Source organism: Peromyscus maniculatus, chromosome 8 (genome assembly GCF_049852395.1).
Source record: "Peromyscus maniculatus bairdii isolate BWxNUB_F1_BW_parent chromosome 8, HU_Pman_BW_mat_3.1, whole genome shotgun sequence".
NCBI lineage: Eukaryota > Metazoa > Chordata > Mammalia > Rodentia > Cricetidae > Peromyscus > Peromyscus maniculatus.
Window position 1 is genome coordinate 27,497,942 of NC_134859.1, and position 27,780 is coordinate 27,525,721.

At 43.5% G+C, this 27,780-nt stretch overlaps 1 protein-coding gene and 1 pseudogene across 3 annotated transcripts; one reads left to right on the plus strand and one right to left on the minus strand.

Annotated features, from left to right (window-relative positions):
• The first annotated feature begins 279 nt into the window (after window positions 1-279).
• On the plus strand, window positions 280-17,470 carry Slu7 (spliceosome associated SLU7). Of its 3 annotated transcripts, none has more exons than XM_006971612.4 (16): window positions 280-351; window positions 5,175-5,360; window positions 5,963-6,116; window positions 6,433-6,513; window positions 6,785-6,949; window positions 8,396-8,464; window positions 11,409-11,456; window positions 11,638-11,769; window positions 12,016-12,113; window positions 12,247-12,314; window positions 12,750-12,889; window positions 13,608-13,769; window positions 14,615-14,719; window positions 15,114-15,185; window positions 15,290-15,403; window positions 16,327-17,470. In XM_006971612.4, the coding sequence occupies exons 2-16, from the start codon at window positions 5,191-5,193 to the stop codon at window positions 16,504-16,506; spliced, it is 1,758 nt and encodes a 585-aa protein (XP_006971674.1). In that variant the 5' UTR covers window positions 280-351; window positions 5,175-5,190; the 3' UTR covers window positions 16,507-17,470. The 3 variants fall into 3 exon arrangements, with proteins under 3 accessions (XP_006971674.1, XP_076434302.1, XP_076434303.1); XM_076578187.1 differs by lacking the exon at window positions 280-351 and adding an exon at window positions 655-797; XM_076578188.1 differs by lacking the exon at window positions 280-351 and adding an exon at window positions 722-835.
• A 4,331-nt stretch (window positions 17,471-21,801) lies between these two features.
• On the minus strand, window positions 21,802-22,277 carry LOC107402406 (small ribosomal subunit protein eS25 pseudogene; annotated as a pseudogene).
• Between the last annotated feature and the right edge of the window lie 5,503 nt (window positions 22,278-27,780).

Genomic DNA, 27,780 nt, shown 5'->3' on the forward strand with positions numbered 1-27,780 from the left:
TCTCTGCTGGGATTAAAGGTGTGCGCCATTACGCCTACTTTTGGGGTTTCTTCAGTAAACATTTTTGCTAAAATTCTACTGTTCTAGAAGGAACAAGGGTTCCCTGCACGGGGCAGAAAGCTGCATTGCCAACATTTCCCTGCAGGGTGCACTACGAACTACTTGTTTGGACCGCCGCCTTGTTTTTAAAAAAAAAAAAAAGCCTTCGCCAAGCACTTGGAAGTGCGCATGTGCCGTCCTTCCGGAAGTTATTTCTGGGCTGCCGGAAAAAGGCAGGGAACCCGGAAGTAAACATTACCGGATCGCTTCGTTCGTGGCGGATGGTTTTGGCGTGGTCTGTGCCGGGACTGGGTAAGTTAGGGTTCTGAGGGTGAGCGGACGAACTGGGGGCCTCAGGGAGTGGGCATTCCCCGCAGTGACTCCTCTTGGTGACCGCGGACCCGGAGGGAGACAGACTGCCGCCCGGGACGCAGGCGCCACCCGGGAGTCCAGCCGAGGACAGGGGGCCGAGTCCTGGCCACAGTGGGGCGGACATCCTGAGCGGCCCTTACCCAGGCTGACCCCTCTGACCCCAGACGAATGCCTCTGAGCTTCCGTTTCCTCGTGAATGGGGATGATCTTATCGGGGGGAGGTGATGTGAGGGTCAGATTAGAAATGTCTACCTTGCGTTCGGTGAGTGGGAGTTGTCACTGGCCCGACCTGTAGGCCCCTCCGCAGAGCAGTGTGATCCAATGACGACAATACTTCAGTCTGCCTTAATCTTGAATGTGGCAGGCCTACGTTCCAATGTCCCGTGGTGTGTAACATGATTTAAAGGACCGACAGTAAAGTCAGGTTTGGGTTTGAGATCTGTCTCTCTCGCTGATGGGTTGGTGGCTGGAGTTGTTAACTTCCCCAGACTTATTTCCTCACTGTACAATAGGGTTGCTGTTGAAGATTAGGTGACGGTGCATATGGTCAAGAAATGATAATTGTTAAAACGAAGACGATTAAATCTACAAGTGTCCTCTTTGGCCTCCCAGTATACTTAGGCTACCACTGATTTCTAACACTTCTATTTTTATTTTTTTTAATCTATTTTAATTATGTGTATAAGTAGGAGGGTGGGTATGTGCCCTTGTAAGTACGTGTGCAGTCTTCTTGGATCCCATGGAGCTGGAGTTACACACAGTTATGATCCATCTGATGTAGGTGCTGAGAACTTGAATTATGGTCCTCTACAGGAGCAGTAGGTGCTCTTAGCTCCTGAGCCATCTCTGTTGCCCCTTACAAAAACTTCTACAGAAGACCAGGCATGGTGGTGGCACATACCTATAAATCCAGTACTTGGGAGATAGAGGCAGGAGGGTCCTAAGTTTATCTTCTGCTACATAGTGAGTTCAGGGACAGCCTAGGCTGTGAGATATACTGTCTCAGAACAAACAAACAAATCTATGTATATTTTCAGTGGGTCAAACACAGAACACTTTGAGCAGCATGATTGATTTCTGGTGATTAAGCACTTAGTATTGATAAAGAGTAGTGTAAATATCTATTGACCACAGGCTAAGAAAGGCTAAGAAAACTGGGGAGTGGGGGGAGTTGAGGGCGAGTCAATCAGTTAGTTGTGAGGCTAGAAACCAGGTACTAGACCTTGGCTGATGTTGTCGGGGTTGGCTTTCAGAGTAGGAGTGACAGCATCCATTGGCTCGTCGCTGTCTACTGTGCTAGCTGCTAGTTGCTAGTGGCTGTTGAGAATGGAAATGTGACTGAGCCAAATAAGTTTAAAACCCACTTTAACAGCTTTTAAAACTAAGGGTTTTTTTTTTTGTTTCTTTTTGTTTTGTTTTTGTTGTTGTTGTTTTTTAGTTTTTTGGAATTTGAAATTACGCTGAGTTGAGGAATATTTAGTTAAGAAATTTGCCAGGTGATGGTGCCTCATACCTTTAATCAGTCCCAGCACTGGGGAGGCAGAGGCAGGTAGATCTCTGTGAGTGGCTAGCCTGGTCTACAGAGTGAGTTCTAGGACAACTGGGGCTACACAGAGAAACCCTGTTTCAATGCACAAAAAAGGAAAAAGGAGAGAAAGAAATTTCTATGAAAGTTTATTTATTTCCTTTTGTACACGTTTGTGGCAGAGTCTTGCTATGTAGACCAGGCTAGCCTTGCAGATACGATCCTCTTGGTTATAGGCATTTGCCACCATTGGCCCATTTTATTTCTGTAATATTGTTACTCAGAACCAAAGAACTACCTATATTGTTGGCATTTAGTTTTCTCTGGGACCATACTGCTTTAGAGAGATTTTGAGTTGAGCAATGGGGCATGTGATCAGATTTGTATTTTGAAAAATTAAACTATAGTATGAAAAAAGTTAATTGGGCCGAATTAGAAGAGACTGGTAAGTCTCAAAAAAATTACAACATGTACTAAAGTGGTAGCATTCAATATGAAAGGAATAGGTAAATAGCAGTGATATCCAGAGAGTAAAAATAATTGTTAGTAAGCTGAAATAGAAAGAAGAGCTGTCAATGAAATGAGCCTGGATTTCACAGGGGAGGCCACGAGTTTTAGGCATGTTGAGCTTCTAGGTAGAGATGCCATAAACCATTGATTACGTGGATTTGATGATCAAATGAAAATTCTGTAGCAGAGAAATAATGTGGAACCCCAGCAGGGGGCTACTGTTCCTTCTGAATCATTGGAAACTGGTATTGTTTAGAGTGATGAGTGAGGCTCTGGCTATATATACCATAAGGAATCAGTCTCTGAATAAATGCGTAAAATAGATGAGCCTACAAAGGAGTCTAGAACAGGAGAAGGAGTACAGGAATAACCAGTAACATGTTCTAGAAGCCATGGAATTAGAATCTACGACAAAAGGAGCAGAACTGAAAATGTCCAGTAGGTGTGATGATAAATTGTGTATCAAATAAAGCCTGCCTGAGGATCAGAGGACATAGCCAGCCACTAGATTAAACATAGAGGTCAGGCAGTGGTGGCACACACCTTTAATTCTAGCACTTGGGAGGCAGAGATCCATCTGGATCTCTGAATTCAAAGCCACCCTAGACTATATGAGATTGTAGGGGTTTTTTACTCTTTTTCTCTTTTGGGGAGCCCACCACCCAGCTACCAAATAAACACAAACAGAGGCTTGTTTTTACTTAAGAATACCCGGCCTTAGCTTGGCTTAGCTTCTTGCCAGCTTTCCTTATCTTAGCCTCTGGGGTTTTCTTTTTCTCTTCTGTAAATCTTAAAATCTTACTCTTCCTCTCTTGCTGGCTGTGTAGCTGGCCCCTGATGTCCTTCTCCTCTGGCTCCTTCCGCTCTCCCTTTCCAAATGTCTGTCTCTATCTATTCTCTCTGCCTGCCAGCCCCACCTATCCTTTCTCCTGCCTCGCTATTGGTCAGTTCTTTATTAGACCATCAGGTGTTTTAGACAGGCACAGTAACACAGCTTCACAGAGTTAAACAAATGCAACATAAAAGTAACACACCTTAAAATATTCTACAAGATTGATTCAATCTAGGAAAAAAAAAAAAAACAGCAAGGCAGGGAGTCACACACCTTTAATCCCAGCACTTGAGATCTCATGCCTTTGCTGCCAGTATTTGGGAAGCACACACACGCCTTTAATCCCAGCACTAGGAAGGAAGTGACATGGCTGGGCGGAGAAAGGCATGTAAGGCATGAAGAGACAGGAACTAGAGCTTTTTCAGACACTTTCAGTCAGAGGATTTGTGGAGATGGGATCTTGCTTTCCATTCAGCCTGAGGATTTGGTAGTGGTGAGAAGTTTCTCTAGTGGCTTGTTCCTTTGTCTCTCTGATGTCTCAGCATTTACCCCAATGTCTGGCTCTAGGTTTTTTATTAAGAGTCCATTTAGGAATTCGTGCAGCAAGTGGGTATTTAGCACATTGATTAGTATTAATTTAGTTAGTGTAGTGGTAGGTTTCATTGGCATGGTTAGGAACAGAAGCTAAGTCAGAGGGACTGGGGGTAAGGAGTGCAGAGGTATAGAAATAGAGAAATATAGGTGGTGCGTGTGTGTGTGTGTGTGTGTGTGTGTGTGTGTGTGTGTGTGTGTGTGTTGCTAGGCATCTCTGAATATGGACCCAGCTATATTTCTTTCTGACAAGGTCTTATGTACTATAGGTTGTTTAATTCCCTGTAAAGCTAAGGATGACCTTGAACTTCTGATCCTGTATTAACCTCCAGATTGCTGGATCACAGGTGTGTACCACCACACCTGGTTTTTGCAGAACTGGGGAATTTAACTTCCCTGCGTGCTAGGCAAACACTATCAACTGAGGCTTCATCCCCAGGCCCTAAACATTGGTAATTGTTAAGGCATTGGGCCTTCATTGGAAACAGTGATGGGCTCTGTAGTTTTTTTACTGGTAGAAAAGTTTAAGACACACAGGAGGGCTAATTTAGGAATATCTGTATTAAAGTCTTTGAAATTTGAAATTTTATATACACGGCTTCTCCATTTGTAAATTGGAATTTTGAGAGAACTGGTGCTGAGAATACATAGACTTTTTTTTTTTTTTTTTTGATACAGGGTCTCACTATGTAGCCTTGGCTAGCCATGGGTTCAGTACATAGACCAGGCTAGCCTCCAATCCCCATAGATCCACATACCTCTGCTTTCCAAGTACTGGGATTAAAGTTGTATATTACAATGCCCAGTTTGTAGAGCCTTTTGAGGAAGAAAAAGAAACCCTTAGAACTAGTGAGATAGTGCATCAGGTAAAGGCATCTGCTCCTAATGCTGACGACCTGAGTTTCATGCCTGGGACCCACATGGTGATTAGAGAGAACCTATTCCTACAAATTGACCCCTGACCTCTCCCTACATGCCATGGCATACTCAATCCCTACCCCACCCCTCCACACACATACACACACAATAAATAAAATGTAACTTAAGAATGTAAAGAAACCCTCCTTTACAGGCACTATGAAAGAATAAGAACTTATGAGAGTAGACACTGCTATTTAGTTTGTGCAAGTACCCAGTTTTGATCACAACACCACAAAAAGTTTGAAAAGTAAGAGAGAGGAAAAAAGTGAAGGAGCGAGAAACCCTGATAAAACTCACAGTGTATCATTAGGACACAGTTTAGTAGTCTTAGTGAACGTATTCCTGAAGGCCTCCTTTACTGTAAAAAATCCCTTCCCTTTTCAGAGGAAGCCAGTTCATCATGTCGGCAGCAGCTGTAGATACGGTTAATGCCACCCCCCTGTCGGGGTCAAAAGAGATGAGTTTGGAGGAGCCAAAGAAGATGACCAGAGAAGACTGGAGGAAAAAGAAGGAGCTAGAAGAACAGAGAAAACTGGGCAATGCCCCTGCAGAAGTTGATGAAGAGGGGAAGTGAGTTGTTCCTTATATGATCTGTTCCAAACCATACCCACATCATCAGGCTCTCATCCTTTGCTTTGGTAGGAAACTGTCCTTTACTAGTTACAGATTTTTATTCTTCTCTCTTGTTTTCTCAAACTCATATCTACATGGTTTAGTAGTCAAATAATACTGGAGAGCTTATAATGAATAGCAATTATCCTTTTTTACCTTTTTCACTCTGGTAGTACTGGAGTAGCGACTTTTATATCTTCTTATTTTGAGCTCTTCCCATCTCTGAATAATAATGCCTATGAGATTAATTTAATCAGTTGGCCGTGGACACTAGTGACTAGTTTAACATCCAGCTCTGTAGGGAGCTCTCCCAGCCCCCTATCTTCCCTCTGTCTCCGTCCAGGTGTATCGTTAGTCTCAGCATCGTGGTCAGCGTGTTCCTCACTGTAATATACATTCTGTCGTTACTGTCAGTTCTTCTCCTAGTGGAGATAGCAACCATCTTCCCTCCCCTTCCCACTGCAGGGGTTCTGTGCTTGGCTTCTGTACCCACTGCCTTCGTGATTGAAAGGGCATTTCCAAACTTCCTGCTTTACAATTTTACTTACATTTTATTACAGAGATATCAACCCTCATATTCCTCAGTACATTTCTTCGGTTCCATGGTACATTGATCCATCAAAGAGACCCACTTTAAAGCATCAGAGACCACAGCCAGAGAAACAGAAGCAATTCAGTTCCTCTGGGGAATGGTACAAGAGAGGTGTAAAGGAGGTATGTGGCAACCTGTGTGTCCCTTTGTGGGTGGAGATTTTGTGTGAAGAACTTAAGAATCTTTAGTGTGATGCTGTTTAAAGTGGGAAGGAATTATGTGACCCTGGTTTGAAATTCACAGTGTGTACGTTAGTTACAGTCTCTTCTTACATGAATTGAAATCCTTAAACTTGACCATCTCAGAACATGAAGCCCTACCTGGTTTTCTTTTTAACAAATAAAATCATTCAGTAGACACAATAGTGAGAGCCAAAGTTATTTCTAAATGACTGTGATAAATAAGATGTCTGTTTTGTTTGTCTCTGTCCTTTAATAGAATTCTATAACTACCAAGTACCGAAAGGGGGCATGTGAAAATTGTGGGGCCATGACACACAAGAAGAAAGATTGCTTTGAGGTAAGTTCAGCCCTGAGCCGCTGGGAAACTGTCAGCCAGGCTTTTGTTTTCCCCTTTTCAGAAAATCTCTTTTTCCTAAAATTATTTTAGAAAAATCAAAATTAGTTTGCATGAAATTAGTCCAGCATCATCAAAGTTTCCTGCCCAAAGACTGCCTGAAAATTAAAAATTGAGACTAAAAACCTCACAGTATGTGTACGCCGACTCTGTAAAAGTTGCATGAAATCTTCCTCTGTGCTGCAAGTTCTTAGGAAGATCTGCTGTCTTTCAGAGGCCACGGCGGGTTGGAGCTAAATTCACAGGCACTAACATCGCTCCGGATGAGCACATCCAGCCTCAGCTGACGTTTGACTATGACGGGAAGAGAGACCGGTGGAATGGCTACAATCCAGAAGAGCACATGAAAATCGTTGAGGAATACGCCAAAGTTGACCTGGTGAGCCAGTCCTCTGCTTTCCTGCTCCCTAGAGAAGACCCATTATGCTGTTTGTCTAACCTGACAGTGCTTTCCGAGTCCTGGCACTGTGAAGATACGTCGTTTTTTTATAGTAGCTTGTCTAATTCAGTGGTGAAAATAGTGTGGTGCCCTGCTTAGCAGCAGTTTCTCTCTCTTTTCCCTTGAGACAGGGTCTCTCTATATGGTTCTTGCTGTCCAGAAACTGGCTATGTATTCTAGGCTGGTCTTGAACTCCTGCCTCTGTCTCCCAGATTCTGGGATTAAAGGCCAGTGCCACCATGCTTGGCTGGCAGCCATTTCTTGCATCTTTTATTCTTTGGTCCCAGTGTGACCAAAGGTGCTAGACATGTAAGAACAAGCTGACATCCAAATCTTCTTCTATTTATTTTTTTACTTGAGGCAGAGTCTTTACTATGTAGCCCTGGCTTGCCTGGATCTGACTTTGCAGATCAGGCTAGCCTAAAACTTACGGAGATCTGCCTATCTCTGTCTCCTGATTAAAAATATCCTGTGCCTGGATTAAAAGTGTGCAGACTACAGCTTGTGTCTAAGACTGCATTGTGGTACTCTCACATACCATGTAAGAATAGGTAACCTGCCAGACAGTGGTAGTGCACACCTTTAATCCCAGCACTCGGGAGGCAGAGGCAGGCAGATCTCTGTGAGTTCGAGGCCAGCCTGGGCTACAGAATGAGTTCCAGGAAAGGCTCCAAAGCTACACAGACTAGATAACCTATTTCTGAAAGCTGAATTTTAATCTAACATCAGTTTTTTTGTTGTTGTTGTTGTTTATTGTTGTTTAAACAATGATTCTACCTTCTTATCCAAATTCCTTCAAAACAGTAGTCTATTCTGCTTTTTTTTTTTTTCTTAAGAAATTGCAGATTATATTTAAAGTCATGAGTTTTGTTTTGGGGGTCAGCTTCTATCTTGTTTTGTTTTCAGTTTTAAGGGTTACATGTAACCCTGGCTGATCTTGAACTCCCTATAACTCTATAGCTATGTAGTCAAGGATGGTTCTGAGCTTCTACCTCCATTATGCAGGATTATGGATTTGTGCCACCATGCCTGGCAAGGTCATGCAGTTGCACATAAAGCTCTAGACTTCGTGTTTTCTTGAGCATTGTAATATATAGTAGTAACCTGAACCTGCCTGAGAACTGTCCATCAGTCACCGGGAGGCAGCAGCATCTACCGCTGTTGTCAGGACTCACTCTGTGCGGTTTGCCATTGCTGCCGCCTGGCTCTGCTCACATCAGGGCTTGTTCCTGCAAGGGTCTAACGCCCGCTCTTTCTTCTCTTTTCTTTTTTCTTGAGCAGGATCTCCTCTAGCCATGCTTGGCGCTCTAATGCCCATTTCTGAAAGCACTAAAATCACTCACTTTAAATGTTGTAAGTAAATTTTAAATATCTCTATTCTTTTAGGCAAAACGAACATTGAAAGCTCAGAAACTGCAAGAAGAGTTAGCCTCTGGAAAATTAGTGGAACAAGCTGTAAGTAAAGATACAAATATTCAGACTCTTTAAAGCAGTAGTTCTCAACCTCTGGGTCATGACCCCTTTGTTTGAATGGCCTTTTCATGGGGATTGCTTAAGAACATCAGAAAACACAGAGGTTTATGTTATAATTCATAACAGTAGCCAAATTACAGTTATGAAATAGGAACAAAAATATTGTATGCTTGGGAGTCACAACAACATGAGGAACTGTATTAAAGGGCTGCAGCATTAGGAAAGTTGAGAACCCCTGCTTTAAAACAACGAAATGACTCGTAGAACAAGACTACGTCTCCAATAAGGAAGGAACTGAACTTCCTGTCTCCATCTCCTGAGCACTGGAGTTGCAGGGATGCACTGCATACACTGTGCCTTCACTCTTAAAATAGCGTTTGTTAGGACCATATTAACAATACTAGCTATCATGTATTTTAGTGATATATTTTAGTCAGAAGTTTTCCTGTGTCCTACCCAGCCCCATGGTTGGGACAAATCTCTCCCACCCATGTCCCTCAGCCACTTGGTCCCAAGTAAACACACAGAGGCTTGTATTACTTACAAACTATATGGCCTATGGGCTTTGTGCTAGCTAGCTCTTATAACTTAACCTATTTCTATTAATCTATATCTTGCAACATGGCCATGGGGTTACCGGTCTGTGGGCATCTTGTTGCTCCTTGGGCAGTGGGCTGGCATCTCCCCTGACTCCACCCTTCTTCATCTCCTCTTCAGTTCGAATGTACTGCCTAACCTTATCCTGCCCTGCCATAGGCCAATGCAGCTTTATTTATCAACCAGTCTGAGTAACACATATTCACAGCATACAGAAAGACATACCACAGCAATATATGAAAAAAAGAAAAAAAGAAAGAAATAGAAGACAATCATAGAGAAAGACCCATAATACCAGGTTCCTTTTTTTCTGACTTGTTGTATATGTGCTGTGGTGGGCTTTAAACCCAGGTTACAAACATCCTGTCTTAGGGTTTTTATTGCTGTGAAGAGACACCAGGACCATGGCAACTCTTATAAAGAAAACATTAATTGGGATGGCTTGCTTACAGTTTCAAAGGTTCAGTCCATTATCATCATGACAGGGAGCATGGTGGTGTGCAGGCAGAAGTCGTGCTGGCCCCCTTGTTTAATCACATCTTCACCAGCTTTCTGTCTTTCACTACCTAAGCTTGGCTGACCTGAAACTGGATCTCTAGACCATGCCGGCCTCAAACTCAGAGATCCGCCAGCCTCTGCCTTCCCAGTGCTGCGATTAGAGGTGTGCCCCACCACACCTGGCTCTTAAGCTTTTCTTTAGTTTCTTTCCACAAGTTGGAAACTTAGTAGAGTGGGATCTTGCCCAGAGGTCACCACTCCCTTTATTCCATTTCTTAATTTGTGTATCTCCTTGAACACAGGTCTTAGCGCCATTCCACTTTTTGGCTCTTTTTTCCTCAAAATTTACTTTTTATAATTTACCCTGCTCAGCTTGATCCTTTTCATTCTAAATCTTCATTAGCGTTACCACTAATATCCACATGACAGTCTATACTGGCTGAAAACTCTTCACTTTAGCCTCAGGCAGACTTTTCAGACAAGGGCAAAAGGCAGCCACTTTCTTCACCAAAATATCACAAGAACAATCTCTAGGCAACACACTAAAATTCTTCTCCTCTAAAACCTCTTGAGTGAGCCCCCAACAGTTCAAATAACTCTTAGCACCTCTGTTTTCCATGCTCTTACTATTATGGCCCATTAAGGCGTGCGTACTCACAGCATTCCTTTCATAACCCAGAGTACCAAAGTCCAAATTCCTCTAAACATACACATGGTCAGGCTTATCACAGGGATACCCCAGTCCCTAGTACCAACTTCTTTCTTAGTTAGGGTTTTATTGCTGTGAAGAAACAGCATGACCATGGCAACTCTTATAAAGGAAACATTTAATTGGGGTGGATTGCTTATGGTTTCAGAGGTTCAGTTCATTATCATCTTGGCAGCCTGCAGGCAGACATGGTACTGGAGAGGTAGCTGAGAGTCCTACCATACATCCTGACAGCATTTTCTATTTGGACTTGATTTTAAAAAACTGGTGAAGTTTGGGGCCAGTGAGATGACTCAGTGGGAAGAGGCAGTTGCTGTGCGAGCTTGGCAACCTGGATTTGAGTCCCAGAACCCATGTAAAGATGGAAGGAGAAAACTAACTTCACAGAGCTGTCATCTGACTTCCACGTATACACAATGGCATGTGCTGACTCAGTACTGCATATAAAAAGAAAACTAGTCAGGTTTAATGAAGGTGATGCACCTAATGATCAAACAAATGGAAATGAGTGTTTATTGGGTCCTTTGATCATCTTAAACTTCCTGTTGCTTTGTATGACTAATCCTATAGCAAGGGGCTGGAGAGGTGGCTCAGTGGTTAAGAGCAATTGCTGCTCTTGCAGAGGCCTTGAGTTCAGTTCCCACCATCCCCATTTCCAACTGCCTGTGACCCCAGCTCCAAGCAATCCAGTGTTCTCTTCTGACCTCCATGGAAACACACACACATCTGCATATGCACACACACAGACACGTACACATGAAAGACATCCTATATCAATAAAATGTTTTCTGGTTTTGTAGACACTAATACAATTAAGTGTTCATAATTGCACACTTGTGTCAGAATATATATGCTCAGTACAAGTGAGGAGTATGAAAACTTATTGAATTGAAATGATCCAACCAACCTTCCTTCCTGCCCGCCCTCCCTCCCTCCCTTCCTCCTTCCCTCCCTTCTTCCTTTACTTCAGTGCTAAGGATCAGATCCAGGGCCTGGTGCATGCTAGGCACACACTGTACCACTCATCTATACCCATTTATATTATATGTTTTTAAAGTGCTAAGTAATCAGTAAATTAAGCGAAAAAGAATTACAAATGGTTTTCCTTCTTTCCTGATGCAGAATTCTCCAAAACATCAGTGGGGAGAAGAGGAACCCAATTCTCAGATGGTAATACATGCTTGTCTTTTCTGGCTGCTTACTCTTTTTCGATCAGTGAATTGTGGTAATTGTCGTTGTAATAACAGCTCTGAATTAACACAGATAAGCCTTTGTTTAAAGGGAAAGGAAATCAAGAACTCAGTGCTGTGACTTTTTGCTTAGTTTTCTCACCCCTCACTCTTCCTTTTAGGAAAAGGATCATAACAGTGAGGATGAAGATGAAGATAAATACGCGGATGACATTGACATGCCTGGGCAGAATTTTGACTCTAAGAGACGCATTACTGTTCGGAATCTCAGGATTCGCGAAGATATTGCAAAAGTAAGTGTTGTCACCCCAACCTACAGCTTTGACAGATGATGTTTCCACACCTTCCTCTGCTTGTGCAGTGTCTGTACAGTTTGATTGGCCTGATTAGAGTCACTCCAAAGGACAGCATCATGTTCTTTTTCCATACTAGAAACATATGTGGATGTTGGGTTTATCAGAACCCACTCCTCTGCCCTGCTGAACCCTTTCTTGCTATAAATAAATGCTAATTCAGTCTTTAAATATTTTTACTTCTAGTATTTGAGAAACTTAGATCCAAATTCTGCCTATTATGATCCAAAAACTAGAGCAATGAGAGAGAATCCTTATGCCAATGCCGGAAAGAATCCAGATGAGTAAGTATCCAGTTAAATTTATGGACTTCAGAGTGGGGGTGGGGGAGTTAATGCTTTCTAATTTGATTTTGTGAATGGATTTTTCCTAATGGGGAATAATTTCTGAGACAGCTTTTTAAATGTTTGCTTACAGAGTGAGTTACGCTGGAGATAACTTTGTTAGATACACAGGAGATACCATTTCAATGGCTCAAACACAGTGTAAGTATTAGTTCTACACCAAGACTTTTTATGTGAGCTTTAGGAACGAGAACCAGAGCGGTGGCTAGAGGTGCCTGCCATCAAGCATTTCCGTCCCCAGTGTCTACATGGTGGACGGAAAGAACCAAGGTGTCCCCTTACCTGACATGCGTTCTGTGGCATGAGTGATCACACACATGTTTGCACTCCCAGATAAATAAACGTAAGAAACAAAATTGGGGGTCATAAAACAAGCATGATGGCATATGTCTATGACCTTATTGCTTAGGAGACTGAGACAGGAGGATTATCACGTTTGAGAGAACTCTCTAAGAAAAAGCCTGCAGACAAAAAAGAAAAGAGGGAGGGGTAATGGGGAGGCACTGTTAGCAGTTAGTTAAAGCTTGCTTTAAAACAAAATGCAGCAACTCACTGAGATGCTTTGAATTACTCTAGTGTTTGCTTGGGAAGCCTACGACAAGGGATCTGAAGTGCATCTCCAGGCTGATCCTACAAAACTAGAGCTGCTGTATAAGTCCTTCAAAGTCAAAAAAGAAGACTTCAAGGAGCAGCAGAAAGAAAGCATCCTGGAAAAGGTACCGCTAAAAAAACGACTTGACTTTCTGCACAAGAAGCATTAAACTTGGTACACAGCGGGGGAGTCCCTTCTAACCCGTGAGGCATAGTCCTGTCCTTCCGCCGACTGAGTTGGTAGAGACTTTTGCAGCAGTCATGCCCCGCCCCCCAAGATGTAGTACTTAAGATAAATGTCCATTACTTCTCACACTTCTTTGTGTCACCTGGGTCCCCTGATACAGGACTGCTCAAGACCGCATCTCATAGTCTGGTCTTCTCATATCCTAGCCCAGATTTCTAAAATACTTTCTTAGGGTTCTGGAGCATAGTTACAAATGTGTGCCCCAGTGCACAAGGCACACCGTTGTTTGTATCACATTTGCTAGCTTCCCATTGGTGGAAGAAAGTAACACAGTCACATTCAGATTCCAGGGATGGAGAAATTGGCTCCATCTCCTGATGAGAGAACCAGTAAAGTCAAGAGGCAAGGGATATCAGACATGCACCTAAAGAAAGAGGAACTTTCCGCCATCTTGAAACCAATGTCAGTTACCAGTTAACTAACAATGGGAGCATCTTATTTAAATGGGAAAAATTAGTGATGCTTTTTCACTGTTTCATCAGGAAAGCTAGTTTAAAAATGTTCATTTATTCTCTTTGAAAATGAGCCCTTTCATAAAGATTTGATATAAAAGCTTTGTTATACAATGGATTTAATAATGCCCGTTGTCCTTTTAGTATGGTGGCCAAGAACACTTGGATGCCCCTCCAGCTGAGCTGCTGCTGGCCCAGACAGAAGACTATGTGGAGTACTCCAGGCATGGAACAGTCATTAAAGGCCAGGAGCGGGCTGTCGCTTGCTCCAAGTATGAGGAAGACGTAAAGATCAATAACCACACGGTCAGTGCTCAGCTCTGTACTGTCTCTCACACAGTATCATGGCCACTGACCATTGCTTTCTCTTTGTTGTTGTTGTTGTTGGCATTTTAGCTTTGCTTTATGAGTTTTTTCTAAATGAAAAATGAAAAAGAATACTATATTCACCTGCATGCTTACCTAAAATCAAAACACTTTTGTCTGGTGTCTATATGTATACTTTGTCTAGGTGAATGTAGACATATTGTATATACTAATTTTGGGTAGAAATATTTGGAAATCGCAGATAGGATATCTCACTTATAAACACTATCATATATCTCCTAAAAACGAGAATTTTATACTGTCCTGCTACGCTGTTGTATCTCAGAAACTGACATTAACTCTTTAATTCATTTGGCTTTACTCATGTGTGTGTGCACACGCTCATGCATATACACCCACATGTGCAGAGCTTAAGTTAGTGGAGTTGGTTTTCTCCTACTTTTATGTGAGTTCCAGGGATCCACTCAGGCCCACCAGCCTATGTGCTGGACATGTTACCCTCTGAGTCATCTCACTGGCCCCTTCCTTACATTTTAAAAATCTATTCACAAGAAATACTTTTGAAAACTGTATTTTTGGTCAAGTCCAGTTAAGTCTGTATTGATTATTTGTGGGTGGTTTTCTCTCCCCCACCCCCAAGAGACAGGGTTTCTCTGTGAAACAGTCCTGGCTGTCCTGGATCTCACTCTGTAGACCAGGCTAGCCTCGAACTCAGATCTGCCTGTCTCTGAGTGCTGGGATTAAAGACTTGCACCACTACCACCTAGGTAAAGTCCCTAATTTCAGGCTCCTTTTCAAATACTCTCTTGTGTCTCTCTCTGCAGCACATCTGGGGATCTTACTGGAAAGAAGGCCGGTGGGGATATAAATGTTGTCACTCATTTTTCAAGTATTCCTATTGCACTGGAGAAGCTGGGAAGGAGAGTGTTGTAAGTAATTGTCCTCTGGTTTTTGTTGGTTTGTTGTTTTTCTGGAGGAGATTGGTAAGGGGGTGAGGTAGGGTTTCATGTAGGCTTAGCTAACTGTGAAGTCACTCTGGCCAGGGGTGACCTTGGACTTGTGATTGTACTGCCACCACCTCTCACATGCTGAGGTTACAGGCATGTGCTCAGCCTGGCTTTAGGAGACGCTGGAGATGGACTGAGGGCTTTGCAGGCTAAGCAAGGACTCTGGCAACCAAGCTCCATCCCAGCCCTTGTCCTCTAGTTCTTAAAGGTGTAAGATAGCCAAACCCTGCAAAAAACGTATCTTCAAATTCTAACCTGTTCTTCAAATGACTCGTAACTGTAGTCTTCAGCTCAGAGTCTATTTCTTTTCCCACAGAATTCAGAGGAGTGTATTCTAAATGATGCAACTGGAGAAGAATCTGTGAAGAAACCTCAGACCCTCATGGAGGTCAGTCTGGAATCCTCCATTCTGAATTGTTAAGTCCTGGGCGGGGACGGTCAAACTTGTGCCAGAGCTCTGTGTTCACAAGGTGTTTCAATTCTCCCTGTCAGCTGCATCAGGAAAAACTAAAAGAAGAGAAGAAGAAGAAAAAGAAGAAGAAGAAACACCGGAAGAGCAGTTCCGACAGCGATGACGAGGACAGAAAGCACGAGAAACTGAAAAAGGTACTTTGTGATGTCTGGGAAGTAAAAGTGACAGAAAGCAGGAGTCATCGTCTGTGGGGGCTTCAGGGCATTATCATCCTTCGCACGCGCGCGCGTGTGTGTGTGTGTGTGTGTGTGTGTGTGTGTGTGTGTGAGAGAGAGAGAGAGAGAGAGAGAGAGAGAGAGAGAGAGAGAGAGAGAGAGAGAGAGAACATATACCTGTATCTATGCAGAGGTCAGACAACTGGCAGGAGCTGGTTCTCCCTTCCCTCATGTGAATTCTCGAGATTGAACTTGAGTCATCAGTCTTAGCAGCAGTTGCCTTTACCCACTGAGCCATCTTGCCATCCCTCAACTGAATTTCTTTAACTGATTGAAAAATGTCATCAAACATTTTATGCTCTATGGAAATTATCAAATGAGCCAAATAGTAACTAGTAATTGTTTCACAGTGCAGGAGCTGACTCCTGTGTTCCTTCAGACAGGGTGGGGTTTGATACAACACTTCATATTCCACAGGGTCTTTCATTGTAGGCAGAGTTTTCCTGTCCTACAGCTGCTCTCCAATAATCACTCAGAGGCTTAATATTGATTACAAATGCTTGGCCAATAGCTCAAGCTTGTTACTAGCTAACTCTTACACTTAAATTAACTCATATTTCTTATCAATGCTTTGCCACATGGCTCATGGCTTGCTACCTCATTTTATACATACCCTGCTTCCTGGCTGGCATCGCCTCTGACTCTGCCCTTCCTCATCCCATCATTCTCAGTTTGACTTTCCCACCTAACTTTATCCTGTTCAGCTATTGGCCAGTCAGCTTGTTTATTAAACCAATCATAGTAACATATAATGATACAGTGTACAGAAGGATTATTGTTCTTTTGAGCGGAAAGCCATGTGATAGAGATTTGAGGAACTTATTTTTTACCTCTTACCACAGGCACTGAATGCAGAGGAGGCCCGCCTTCTTCATGTCAAGGAGATCATGCAGATTGATGAGCGGAAGCGGCCTTACAACAGCATCTATGAAAGCCGGGAGCCCACTGAAGAGGAAATGGAGGCCTACAGAATGAAACGGCAGAGGCCAGATGACCCCATGGCCTCTTTCCTGGGACAGTAGTAACTAGTTAGGATCGAGTCCATACACAGCGTGTTCATTCCAGCTCCTGTTGACTATAGATAGGAAACCTCGTTACTCTTTGTTGCAGCCTGGCATTAATAAAGCTTTCAGAAGTCTGAAATCATTCTCCACAGTAAAGAAACACAGCAAGCAAGAAAGAACATACAGTTGTGGGTTAAGGTTAAAATCATCCATTTTAATTAGATTTGGAAGAGACTTTGGCTGTCTTTCCCCTCAAGAGTGTCTTGCAGAGCCTGGCACCTAAGAGTGGTAGAGGCAGGGGAATCAAGAGTTCAAGGTCAGCCGAGTGTGGTGGTACACACCTGCAATCCTAGCACTCAGGAGATTGTGCAGGAGCCACCCTTAGCTACATACCTAGCGTGAGACCAGCCTGCATTACATGAGGCTTTGTCTCAAAATAAAAGTTTGTGACTGTCAGCCGGGCGGTGGTGGTGCACTCGGGAGGCAGAGGCAGGCGGATCTCTGTGAGTTTGAGGCCAGCCTGGGCTACCAAGTGAGTTCCAGGAAAAAGGCGCAAAACTACACAGAGAAACCCTGTCTCGAAAAACCAAAAAAAAAAAAAAAAAAGTTTGTGACTGTCCTAGGCTACAAAGCAAGATGGTCTCAAATTTAAAAAAAAAAAGTCATTTGTTCCATAGTTAGCTCTCTGTGTGCAGTCTTCTGGTCTCTTGATTATAGCAGCACCATGTTGGAGGCAGGTCCTCGCTCTTACAGCCAAGGCTCCAGTTCTTAAGTTCCCAGCAATTCCAGTAGTGACATCACTAATAACTCAATAATTGCAGTTCTTTTATAGGATTCAGTTTTGCCTTCTGAGATTTTCTTGGTTTTAAAAAACAAATGTTCTATCTTCATCTACATCGCCAGAAGGAAATCTGCAAGGCATGTAAATATCTTTGTCCCCCATAATCTGAATAATAAATCTATTTTTCACTTGGTTGTTAAATTTTGGGGTTTCGTGCATTTCCTTGTACTTTACATCTAAAATGCTTACTTTTGAATGGTCAGCATTGACTGCTTCAGACTTACTTTGCTGAACATGAATTTAGACCTAGAACTCCCTTCTTTTATCATAGCAGATGTGGTTTTTACTACTCTTGTCATTCAATTCTGGTCTTCATAACAGTTACAGAAGATCAGACATCTAGTTACCTAGTCTGCATACCCAGCAGGTTTCACTTGATAAAATTTGAAGAGCAGAGGTTCTTCAAAGTCATCTTAAGGATAGCTTCCTGGTACATTCATAGCCGATACTGCTGTGATCCTCAGCCTTCCCTGCCTGACAACATGGCAAGGACAATGCGGACACTGTACGATTGTGAGAACGTGATCTGAGTCCACTGACTCAAATGCCTTCCAAACTGACTTTAGGAGACTCTGAAGTCAGCATCTCAGACATGGCAGGGGAAAAGTAACTGAATTAGATTATCAAATACCCGGCTGTCCATGGTGTCAGCACTCAGACTGAGACTGAAACCACAATGCAGGCTTGGGGAATTCACTCAGTCCGAGAAGGGCTTCCTTGCAAGCCCCAGGATGTGAGTTTGAGCTCCAGGGTCCACATAAAGGAAAAAGAAAGCAGGCCAGCCAGATACAGTGGTGGTACTTGTAATCCCAGCCCTGGAGAGGCAGACAGACAGATGGCCAGCCAACCCAGCCAAATCTGCAAGTACCAGGCCAGTGAGCAGCATCCGAGGAACAGGTGGTTGTGTGACCTCTACACACATGCTATGATCCTGTATCCACAGAAGCACACAAAACTATAATGCAAGTAGATCTCTGATCATAAAAGCCAAAATTGTGTTCTATCCCTACCTCCCCATAGGTGGTTTAACACAAAGTCAGTCCTTGGTGTCTATTTTGTGTACTATCTTTGTTAATAAAGATTCCATCGAGAATATTTGTAGTGTCATTTAACTATTTGGTAGAGAAATGGATTAGAGGAGTGTTGGAAAACCTGGGTTGACTTCTGAGTTTGTACAAGAAAATTCCAGCCTCCTTTATCCAACTAAATATTTCTCTTCCTTTCTGAGACCTAATTTATTCTGATTTTGGAAAGAATTCTAATACCCCCAATCATATTATACACACTTGCTGGACTACAGCATGAAGACCTGAACTCAGATCCCAGGACCATGTAAAAAGCTAGCCATGACATATAGATATCCCACTGACATCCTCCTCTGGCCTCCGTGCACAATTAGGCATACATATACACCACTCATGAGCATGTCCACACACACACACACACATACACACACACACACACTGAAAATTTCTTTTCTCCAAGATGATTTGATTCTGGAACATTCACCCACGTGTTTTTTTTTTGTTTTTTTTTTTTTGTTTTTTGTTTTTCGAGACAGGGTTTCTCTGTGTAGCTTTGCGCCTTTCCTGGAGCTCACTTGGTAGCCCAGGCTGGCCTCGAACTCACAGAGATCCGCCTGGCTCTGCCTCCCGAGTGCTGGGATTAAAGGCGTGTGCCACCAACGCCCGGCTCACCCACGTGTTGTAAGTTATGGGAAGGGCAGGTACAAGCAGTTGAAGAAAGCATCATTACTTATTTTAATGGATTTTTTTAGGTTTATTTCCTAAGTATGAGGATTTTTGCCTGCATGTATATCTATCTGTACACTGACTGCTCACAGAGGTTAGAAGAAGGATTTGGAACCCTGAAACGAGTTGATGGTGGGCCACCATGCGGGGTCTGGGAAAGGAACCCTGGTCCTCTGCAAGAGCAGTCAGTGATCCTAATTGTGGAGCCGCATTTACAGCCCAGTGGAATTTATAAAGTGTGCCCCTCGTTTGCCAGAGTTCAATTTAGGATTGGGCAAGCTTTCTTTTCCTCACCTTAAAGACCTATTCAAAATTTCTTGTTTGCTTAGTTGGAATCAAAGCTGCACAGGGATCAAATAGCTTTATATGCCTGTTTAATCTTTATTAAAAATATGAGCCACTTTGTCAAAATCTGCCCTTCCTTTTTTGGGGGGGAGGGGGGTTGAGACAGGGTTTCTCTGTGTAGCTTTGGAGCCTTTCCTGGAACTCACTCTGTAGCTCAGGCTGGCCTCAAACTCACAGAGATCCACCTGGCTCTGCCTCCCTAGTGCTGGGATAAAGGTATGTGCCACCATCACCCGGCTTCTGTCCTTCCTTTGAGTATTTGGTGAACAGTTCCTTTATCTATTCCATGGTTCTTTGCTGAGTGGACTTTAAGTCTTTGGAACAGACTAGATGAAAGAGATGGTCATAGAGGGCCCTTCCTAGTAGATACAAGATAGGTCAGATTTTAACAAATAGTATTTGTAGCATTATTGAAAATGCATTACATTAAGTCATAAGTGCAATTTTCTGGGAAAGGACTCAAGTATTAATAATCGGCCTAAGCCCTTCTCTCCCCTTTATGACTTGTTGATAAATCACTTATGCCAGGGCATTAGTTCTATCGCAGTGGCCGGCCTTGAGTTGGACTGCCATGCTGTCTTGATTTACTTTGAACAGATACATCTCAGGACATTTCTTGATGTGTATAGGATAACGTATCGTGACAGACTAGCTTGTAATGTGACTTCATTGAAATTCAGGGTTATATTTTACTCCAAAGCACAATTCTGTGGTGTCTCTGGAACATTCTCTGAGAATTTTTGTGTATTCTAGGAGGTCTCAGAGCCAGTTTTCTGAAGGTGGGCATTCAGCTTGCTAAGGTAACTGACTGAATGGCTGCAGCCAGCTGATGGCATTTATGTGGTATATATAAAAGGGAGAGAAGCCACAGGAGTTCCTGTTCTGTGGCATTTGCGGTTAACCGGGAAAGGAGCCAATGTGTCCCATCTCTTCAGATTTCTTTCTGAAACACGACCTGGTACTTGGCACGTGTGGCTCCATGTGTATTGACGGTGCCTCCTTTTTGCTAGGAGAAAATTCGGAATTTGTCGCCCATGTGAAAAAGAGGTACCTCAGGTCATGGTCATTGTCTGTTGAATCCTCAGGCACTTGCCACCAGGACACCGCCTGCAAAACTGAGGGGTGCTCTGTGAGACCCTCGAGCTACAGCAGTAGCCAGGCCCCTCCACCAGGGACCTCCAACTGCCAGGTTCCACGCACAGAACACTCTGACCTAACAGCTGGACCCAGTCCCGGGCCTACTGTTGTCCTTTTAAATGGCTGCTGCCTTTTAAGCCACAGCTGTCTGAATCCGCAACTGCAACTCCCCCACTGCCCGCAGTGGTCAGGCTGCAAGGGAGCTAGCCAGAGGGAAACCTGTTCCCTCAGGCACCAACTAGGAAGGGAACCTAACTAAACCCCCCTCCCTCTAAAGAACTCAAGATTCAAATGTTAAGGTGGAAGTCTGCTCTTCAGAGGCTGAATAGCAAGTAGCTCACCGCCTCCTCTCCTTGCTCTCCTCCTCCCAAATGCCCCTGTGCGACTCTTTGTCCCTCCTTATAGACCCTTTCTCTCCTGGCTCCTCCCTACCACTTCCTGTCAGCTAGTTGCTGACTCAGCCTCCCGACCGCAGGTGATTTTTATTTCATCAGACACATCTTTGCATCATCAAACAAACATTCCAGAATGTAAACAAAAGTAACATACCTTGAAATAATATTCTACACCACACAGAGTAAAAAGCCCAGTCTCTGGACTTGAACCCCCCCCCCCCCAATCTCATAACGCTTCACCCTGAAAAGTTCCACGTCCGCTCCCCAAGATACTCTGGATAAGCCCTGCCTTCTGCTCAGTTCTCTGCTGTTTCTCGTCCAGCAGAGGCAGCCGCCCTCCTGGTTTTTTTTTCCCTCGCTTCTTAGACATCATTGAACTGAAGCTACAACAGCCACTGTGAGCTGGCACATGTATTCGTGTGTGTGTGTGTGTGTGTGTGTGTGTGTGTGTGTGTGTTGTTGTTGTTGTTGTTGTTGTTGTTTTCCTTGTTTGTTTTTTGCTGTTGTTTTTGTTTTGGGCGTTGTTGTTTGTTTGGGGTTTTTTTTGAAACAGGGTTTCTCTGTACAGCCTGGAACTCATAGAGATCCACCTGCCTCTGCCTCCCAAGTGCTTATTAAAGCACCTCCCAAGTATTAAAGTTGTACACCACCACCACCTGGATTCTTTTGTTTTTACTTCTTTGAGACAGGGTAGCCCTGTCTGGCCTGGAACTCTCGGTGTAGACCAAGCATGCTTCAAACTCACAGAATCCCCTTGCCTCTGCCTCCCAACTGCTTGGATTAAAGGCATGTGCTACCACACCTGGCCATGATTTTTTTTTTTTAATATATAAATTTTAATATATTCTTTTTTTATTTAATAAAGTTTTATTTTTCCAAATGTACAGCTGATTGAACCTGTTTGAGCATCTTCGCCAGCAGCTGGGGCATCTCCACCCTTTGCGTTTCTGGTGTAAATTACTTGGGCTCTGTGCTTTGAAACCAGCTTGATAAGTCCTTTACTAAGTAGCTCCTGAAGGGCTGCCCTGGCCAAAGAACTCACGAATCTTCAGTCTCTCAGAGACCACAGCTGGAGTGATGAGCTTGTAGTTGGGAACCTCCTTACAGAGTTTGTCAAACAGGACCAGATTGTTGAGCTTGTCCCAAACTTTGCCTTTGGACCACTTCTTCTTTTTGGCCTTGCCACCAGATTTATTTACTGGGTCCTTGTCTTTTTTGGCCGACTTTCCGGCATCCTTCTTCTTCTTGTCATCCTTGGGCGGCATGATAAAGCTCGGAGAGAGGCGACAACCACGGCAGCCTCCCTAAGATGTCGGGAAAAAAGAAGCGCCAATTTTAATATACTCTTAATACCATTGTAATATTAAGGTGTAACTTTTTCCTTTTTTTCCTTCTTTTTATATTTATAATAAACTGAACTTTGTGTTTAAAAGTTTTAGCTTCTTTTAATAAAGTTATGAAAATCTGGTTTGAAAATACTGAATACAAACAGAAGAAAAGATTAAGTACCACAGCCTGGCTGAAACAAAAGATTTGTATATGTGTAATTTTTTGATGAAATATTTAACTACATTGTAACTTCGAGGCCAGCTTCATGAGACCCTTTCTCACAACTAAGTACAGAAATAAATTACATAAAAAGAGAAATAAGGGTCTGGAGAGATGACTCAGCTCTTAAGAGCACTTGCTGCTCTTGCAGAGGGCCTGGTTCCGTCCCCAGCACCCGCACTGGGGAGCTCATAACCAACTGTAAATTCAGTTCCAGATCTGGTGCCCTCTTCTGGACTTCCTGGGCACCTACATACAGACAAGTACACACACACACACACACACACACACACACACACACACACAATAAATAAATAAATAAATAAATAAATAAATAAATAAATAAATAAATAAATAAATAAATAAAGGGGCTGAAGATATGGCCCAACAGTTAAGAGTATGTACTGCTCTTACAGAGGACCTGAGTTCAGTTCCCAGCACCCACATCGGGCGGCTTACAACTGCCTGTAACTCCAGCTACAGGGGAGTAAATGCCTCTGGCTCCCAACCGTACTTGTACAGTTTGTCCTTAGTAACTCTGGTGGTTTCTGTGAGAAATGTCTCCTATAGTGTCTGGCATTTGAATGATTGGTCTCCAATTGGTAGCCCTGTTTAGGGAGGCTTAGGAGGCGTGGCCTTAGTGGAGGTTATATGTCAATGGGGCAGATTTTAAGCGCTTAAAGATTTGGGCCCTTTTGAATATTCTTTCCACTTCCTGCTTGCATTTTGAGTTGTGAGCTGCCCAGCTGCCATGTCTGCTTCCTGTCAGGTTCCCTACCATGATGGTACTGGATTTCTATGTCTCTGAAGCTGTAATTCCAGATAGACCTTTCTTTCTATAAGTTGGCTTGGTTCTTGTGTTTGTCACAGCAATAGAAAAGTCAATAACACAGTAATCAAAGACATTGCAGCCGGTAAAGTACCCTGTTCTTTGGCTGTTGGTTCAGTGGCACAAGGAAGCCAGCATTAATTATGACAGTGCTCACTCACTTAGCAGAACCGTGAATGACAATAATTAACAGATTTTTAGTTTATCATAGGAAAAGGAAACAGGACATTGGCAGCATTGAAATAAAAACATCCATCATAGCCAATGGCTGCCCTGCACCAAGAGGCCTGCAGAGGACAGTTGTGAACTCTGATTGCCATCCCTGATCAAGGTTTGCAGAATAGTGGCCTCTCAAAGGAGTCTACTTCCTGCTGCCAGAATCTTGTGGATACGTCATTGCATGATGGAGAGACTTCTCATTGGTCCACTGCCTTCGCAGAGATGGAGCAGGAACGTCAATCGATGTGGAAGCAAATGTAAAGATTGGGAACTTGGGGAGAGATGGAAATGTCATTCAACCACCTCTGAGGAAAATGGAAGGTGCCATAGGCCACAGCATGCAGACATGCTCCAGAAATTGCAAACAGCAGGAACACAGACTCTCTACTGAATTTCCAGAATGATCTTCCCTGCTGACACCTTGACTTCAGCCCATGAAACTGAACTTGAACTTTTGACCCCCAGAGTGGTAAGGTAATAAATACATGTGGTTTTATGCTGTTGATTTTGTAACAAAGAGTCACAGCAGCAATTAGGAAACTGATTCAGGGTCACGGGACGAGCTGTCTCCTACCAGGTACCACCAATAAGAGCACAGAGCAACCAGGAACTGCAAATGGAGCCTCCATCAGGCGTTTCCTACACTCTGCTGATCACGTGAGCATTTTCTTAACTAGGTTTCCTTTATAACATATTCCAAAATGACTTCTCATGGCTACAGATGAGCTCTGGGGTGCATTCACTCAGAGTACAGCTGTGTTTGCATCTCCCCAGATTCATATTCTGAGATCCTAAGCTAATTCTCTACTTACTCTGTAAGGTCTATTTCATACTTTTTTGCAAGTCCATGAACACTCATCAGACCTTTAATACTTGCCCTTAACCACTGCAGTGTACATCCTAATTCTGGTTATTACTTAGTTCAGACACAAATTTCATGCTTGGAACTCTCCCGAGGAACATTCTATTTCATCAGGAGATTGAAGCTGTAATGCTGAGGGTTTTTACACAATCAGCTGGGGCCATCATGTTGGTCAGAATAAACTGTAGACCAGGCCAAAGTTTCTTCCTTCCAGTCAGCTGGTTACAAGGAATTCTTCCCCATTTTCAGACAAAGTTATAAATTGAAAGAAGAAGGAGGAGGAGAAGGAGAGGAGAAGAAGGAGGAGATGGAGGAGGAGGAGAAGGAGGAGAGGAGAAGGAGGAGGAGAAGGAGGAGAGGAGGAGGAGGAGAAGGAAAAGAGGAGGAGGAGAAGAAGGAGGAGGAGGAGGAGGAGGAGGAGGAGGAGGAGGAGGAGGAGGAGGAGGAGAAGAAGAAGAAGAAGAAGAAGAAGAAGAAGAAGAAGAAGAAGAAGAAGAAGAAGAAGAAGAAGGAAAGAAAAGAAGAGGAAGAGAACGGGGAGGAGGAAAAGAAGGAGGGAGAGAGGGAAGGGAAAGGGAGAGAAGGAAGGAAAGGAGAAAAGGAATGAGGAGGAGGAGGCGGCAGCTGCTGCCTTATGGGTGTAGTGTGTCAGAAGAACTGAACTGCTATTATACTACCCAGGTAAATTTTGTGCCTCCCACATCTTCATCCCTGTCTCCTCTCTTCCATGTCCACTAATCCAATTTATGACCCAATGGGTCAAGTAGCATCCAGTGCAATGGTCAAGGGCTTGGTCTCCATAAGATTTAGCAGCAGACCACGAGCTATTTCTCAGAGCATGGATTTTCTCAAAAGTCTTGGAGGCTTTAATTCTTCCATTGGCATTTGCCACAGGCTCCATGCAGAATCTCTATTTGTTCATTTACGGGTCATTGGGCCTGCTGGGTCTGAAGCTCCAGATGGCCAAGCAGCTAGCACTAAAATCAGGCTTGCTTCAAAACCTTTTATGCTCTGGTCTCTGGATTATGGATTACTTGGTAAATGGATTGGCCAAATATCACTCCAAAGTGCCAAAGGCTATCAAGCATTGTGTTTCACCACCATGGGAGGTAATGAGAAATAGTAGCTTGCCTTTTGCCATGAGATGACTATTGCAATGTGTTCTAGAGTGCTGGAACAGCAGACATTTCAACGAGTTTGCTTCTCAGATTCCCACACATTTTACTAAAACAAGGAGGCTACTTGCTACTACCTTAGATCCAATCTGAATAGTGTCATTAATGAAATGGACTAGCATGATGTTCAATGGAATGATGTAATGCTCAGGTTCAAGGTTAGACAGGGCTACATTGCAAGACTCTATCTTTGCAATTGGTTTTACTTTTTACCTTTTTTTTTTTTTTAAGAACATGTTTTACTTTTACCCTGTAGCTCACACATGTAGCACACTTTGCAACCATCCCAGGTCCCAAGCTCAGCCTCTCTGTCCCCATGGCAGGGAAGTTATAAATCATTAAAGAGATGAGTATGCGCACATATGTAGTTTACTATGGGCAAATGCATCTGCCAGGTATGAGTTGAGTAGACCTAACATGCAGAGCTCTCTTCTGAGTGTGTTACTCAAGTGCACAGAACTCCTCCAGATGCAAACAGCTGCAGCAGAGTCTCTTCCCAGCTGCTACCTCGATTCACATATACAGTTCACTCTCATCTCACTTCCTTGGGTTGCTGCTTTTTCTTCCCAGCCTCAAGGCAGGGGTGGAGACTTTACTTTCCCTTTCCTCTCCCATGATTACATTGGCAGAAACGTGGCAAGTCCTCTCCATACCTGCGCCTCAAAGCTGAATTCTGCAAAGCAGTTTGTGGTACTCCTTCAAACAATGTGTCTGTTTTGTTTTGTGACTCTGGTCTCACTCTGCCACCCCCTATGTAGCCCAGGCTTGCCCCAAACCCTTAGCAGTCCTCCTAACTCAGCCTCACAGGCGCTGAAGTTACAGGCGTGAGCTAGTAATGCCCAGCTTTTTGGTTTCTGAGCCGTGCATTTGGAAGCCGTCTCAAGGGCTTTTGCTTGCTTGCTTTTTATTTCCTCCCTCCCTTCCTCCCTCCCTCCCTCCTCCTCCTCCTCCTCCTCCTCCTCCTTCTTCTCCTCTCTCTCTCTCTCTCTCTCTCTCTCTCTCTCTCTCTCTCTCTCTCTCTCTCTCTCTCTTCTTTCATCAGACTCTAAAAATGAAATTTCTCAAGCCACACCCTGCAAGTTACATTTTGGTCTAATTTTGTTTCTGTCAGAGCTCCGGCCCTCTTAGGCTTCAGCTTTCCTGAAAACCATTCTGCTATAGAGACTCCATCTGTCTCTTTCCCTTCCCCTGGGAACTACTATATCCGTGCGCTAGGAGAGGAACTTGTGCCCAGGATCAAGGGGTGAGGTCACCTCAGCTCCCACTCACTAATGCAACCTGGGAAGGACCCGTCACTATGCCCCGCTCCTTTCTACTGTATGACGGAAGAACAAATCTCCATTTTCACTATTTCCCCAAATAAAGTGTGTCATTGTGGGGCGTTGATTGTTAATTTTGGAAGTCTCCGCCACACCAACCAATGCAGCCCATCCACAAAAGCAAAGGAAGATTCTGCAAGAACTGCCACACCGTACTTTATTTTTACTTTATCAGAAAGCAGGATACTGAATTAGTAAAACACTCACATGGCTTTCAAACGCACGTCATTCCAAGACATACAGTGGAAAATAAATGTGCCTCTCTCCAGTTTTCCAGTTACTCTCTCGGGGAATAAGGTTCACTTCATGAGTAATTTTTTTTTAAAACAGCGTTTCAGTTGGTAGCCCAGGCTGCACTCAAACTCACAATCCTCCAGTTTCAACCTCCTAAGCACTGAAGCAAAAGTATGCACCACCACACTTGGATAGAATCTTTTGTGTTCCTTTCTGGGGTTTGTGTTTGTGAACTTTTGTTTGTATACAAGTGTGCAATGATTTATTTAACTTACTCCCTAATTGTTTAAAGTTTTTTTATTAGTTCAAACGGGTCAAAACACATATAGCATACTTCCCGAACAAATTCCTGGAAACAGAACCGCTATGTCCAAAACAACACTGGAATAAAATTTGTATGTAGTATAAAACTGCATACTTTCTTTTGGGCTGGCTGACTGTCTTGTTTCATCCTGAGTGGCATAAGTAGCTAGTGTCTGCTTCAACTTCATGGCCTTTTTTAACTTGATCTTTTCCATCAAATGACATTATAACCATGAGCACTATTTCCCAGGCCGACCAACTCAGAAGTCCACAGAATGGCAACATGCCCACCCTACGAACAGCTGTCTCCCCAACCCTACTTCATTACTGACAC

What these genes read in the sequence shown, in the direction of transcription:
- Slu7 (XM_006971612.4), top strand. Translation starts at nt 5,191, where the DNA reads ATGTCGGCAGCAGCTGTAGATACGGTTAATGCCACCCCCCTGTCGGGG. An exon ending in AGAAGAAAGATTGCTTTGAG is followed by an intron (nt 6,514 to 6,784) that starts GTAAGTTCAGCC and finishes GCTGTCTTTCAG; the next exon opens with AGGCCACGGCGGGTTGGAGC. An exon ending in AGCACGAGAAACTGAAAAAG is followed by an intron (nt 15,404 to 16,326) that starts GTACTTTGTGAT and finishes CTCTTACCACAG; the next exon opens with GCACTGAATGCAGAGGAGGC.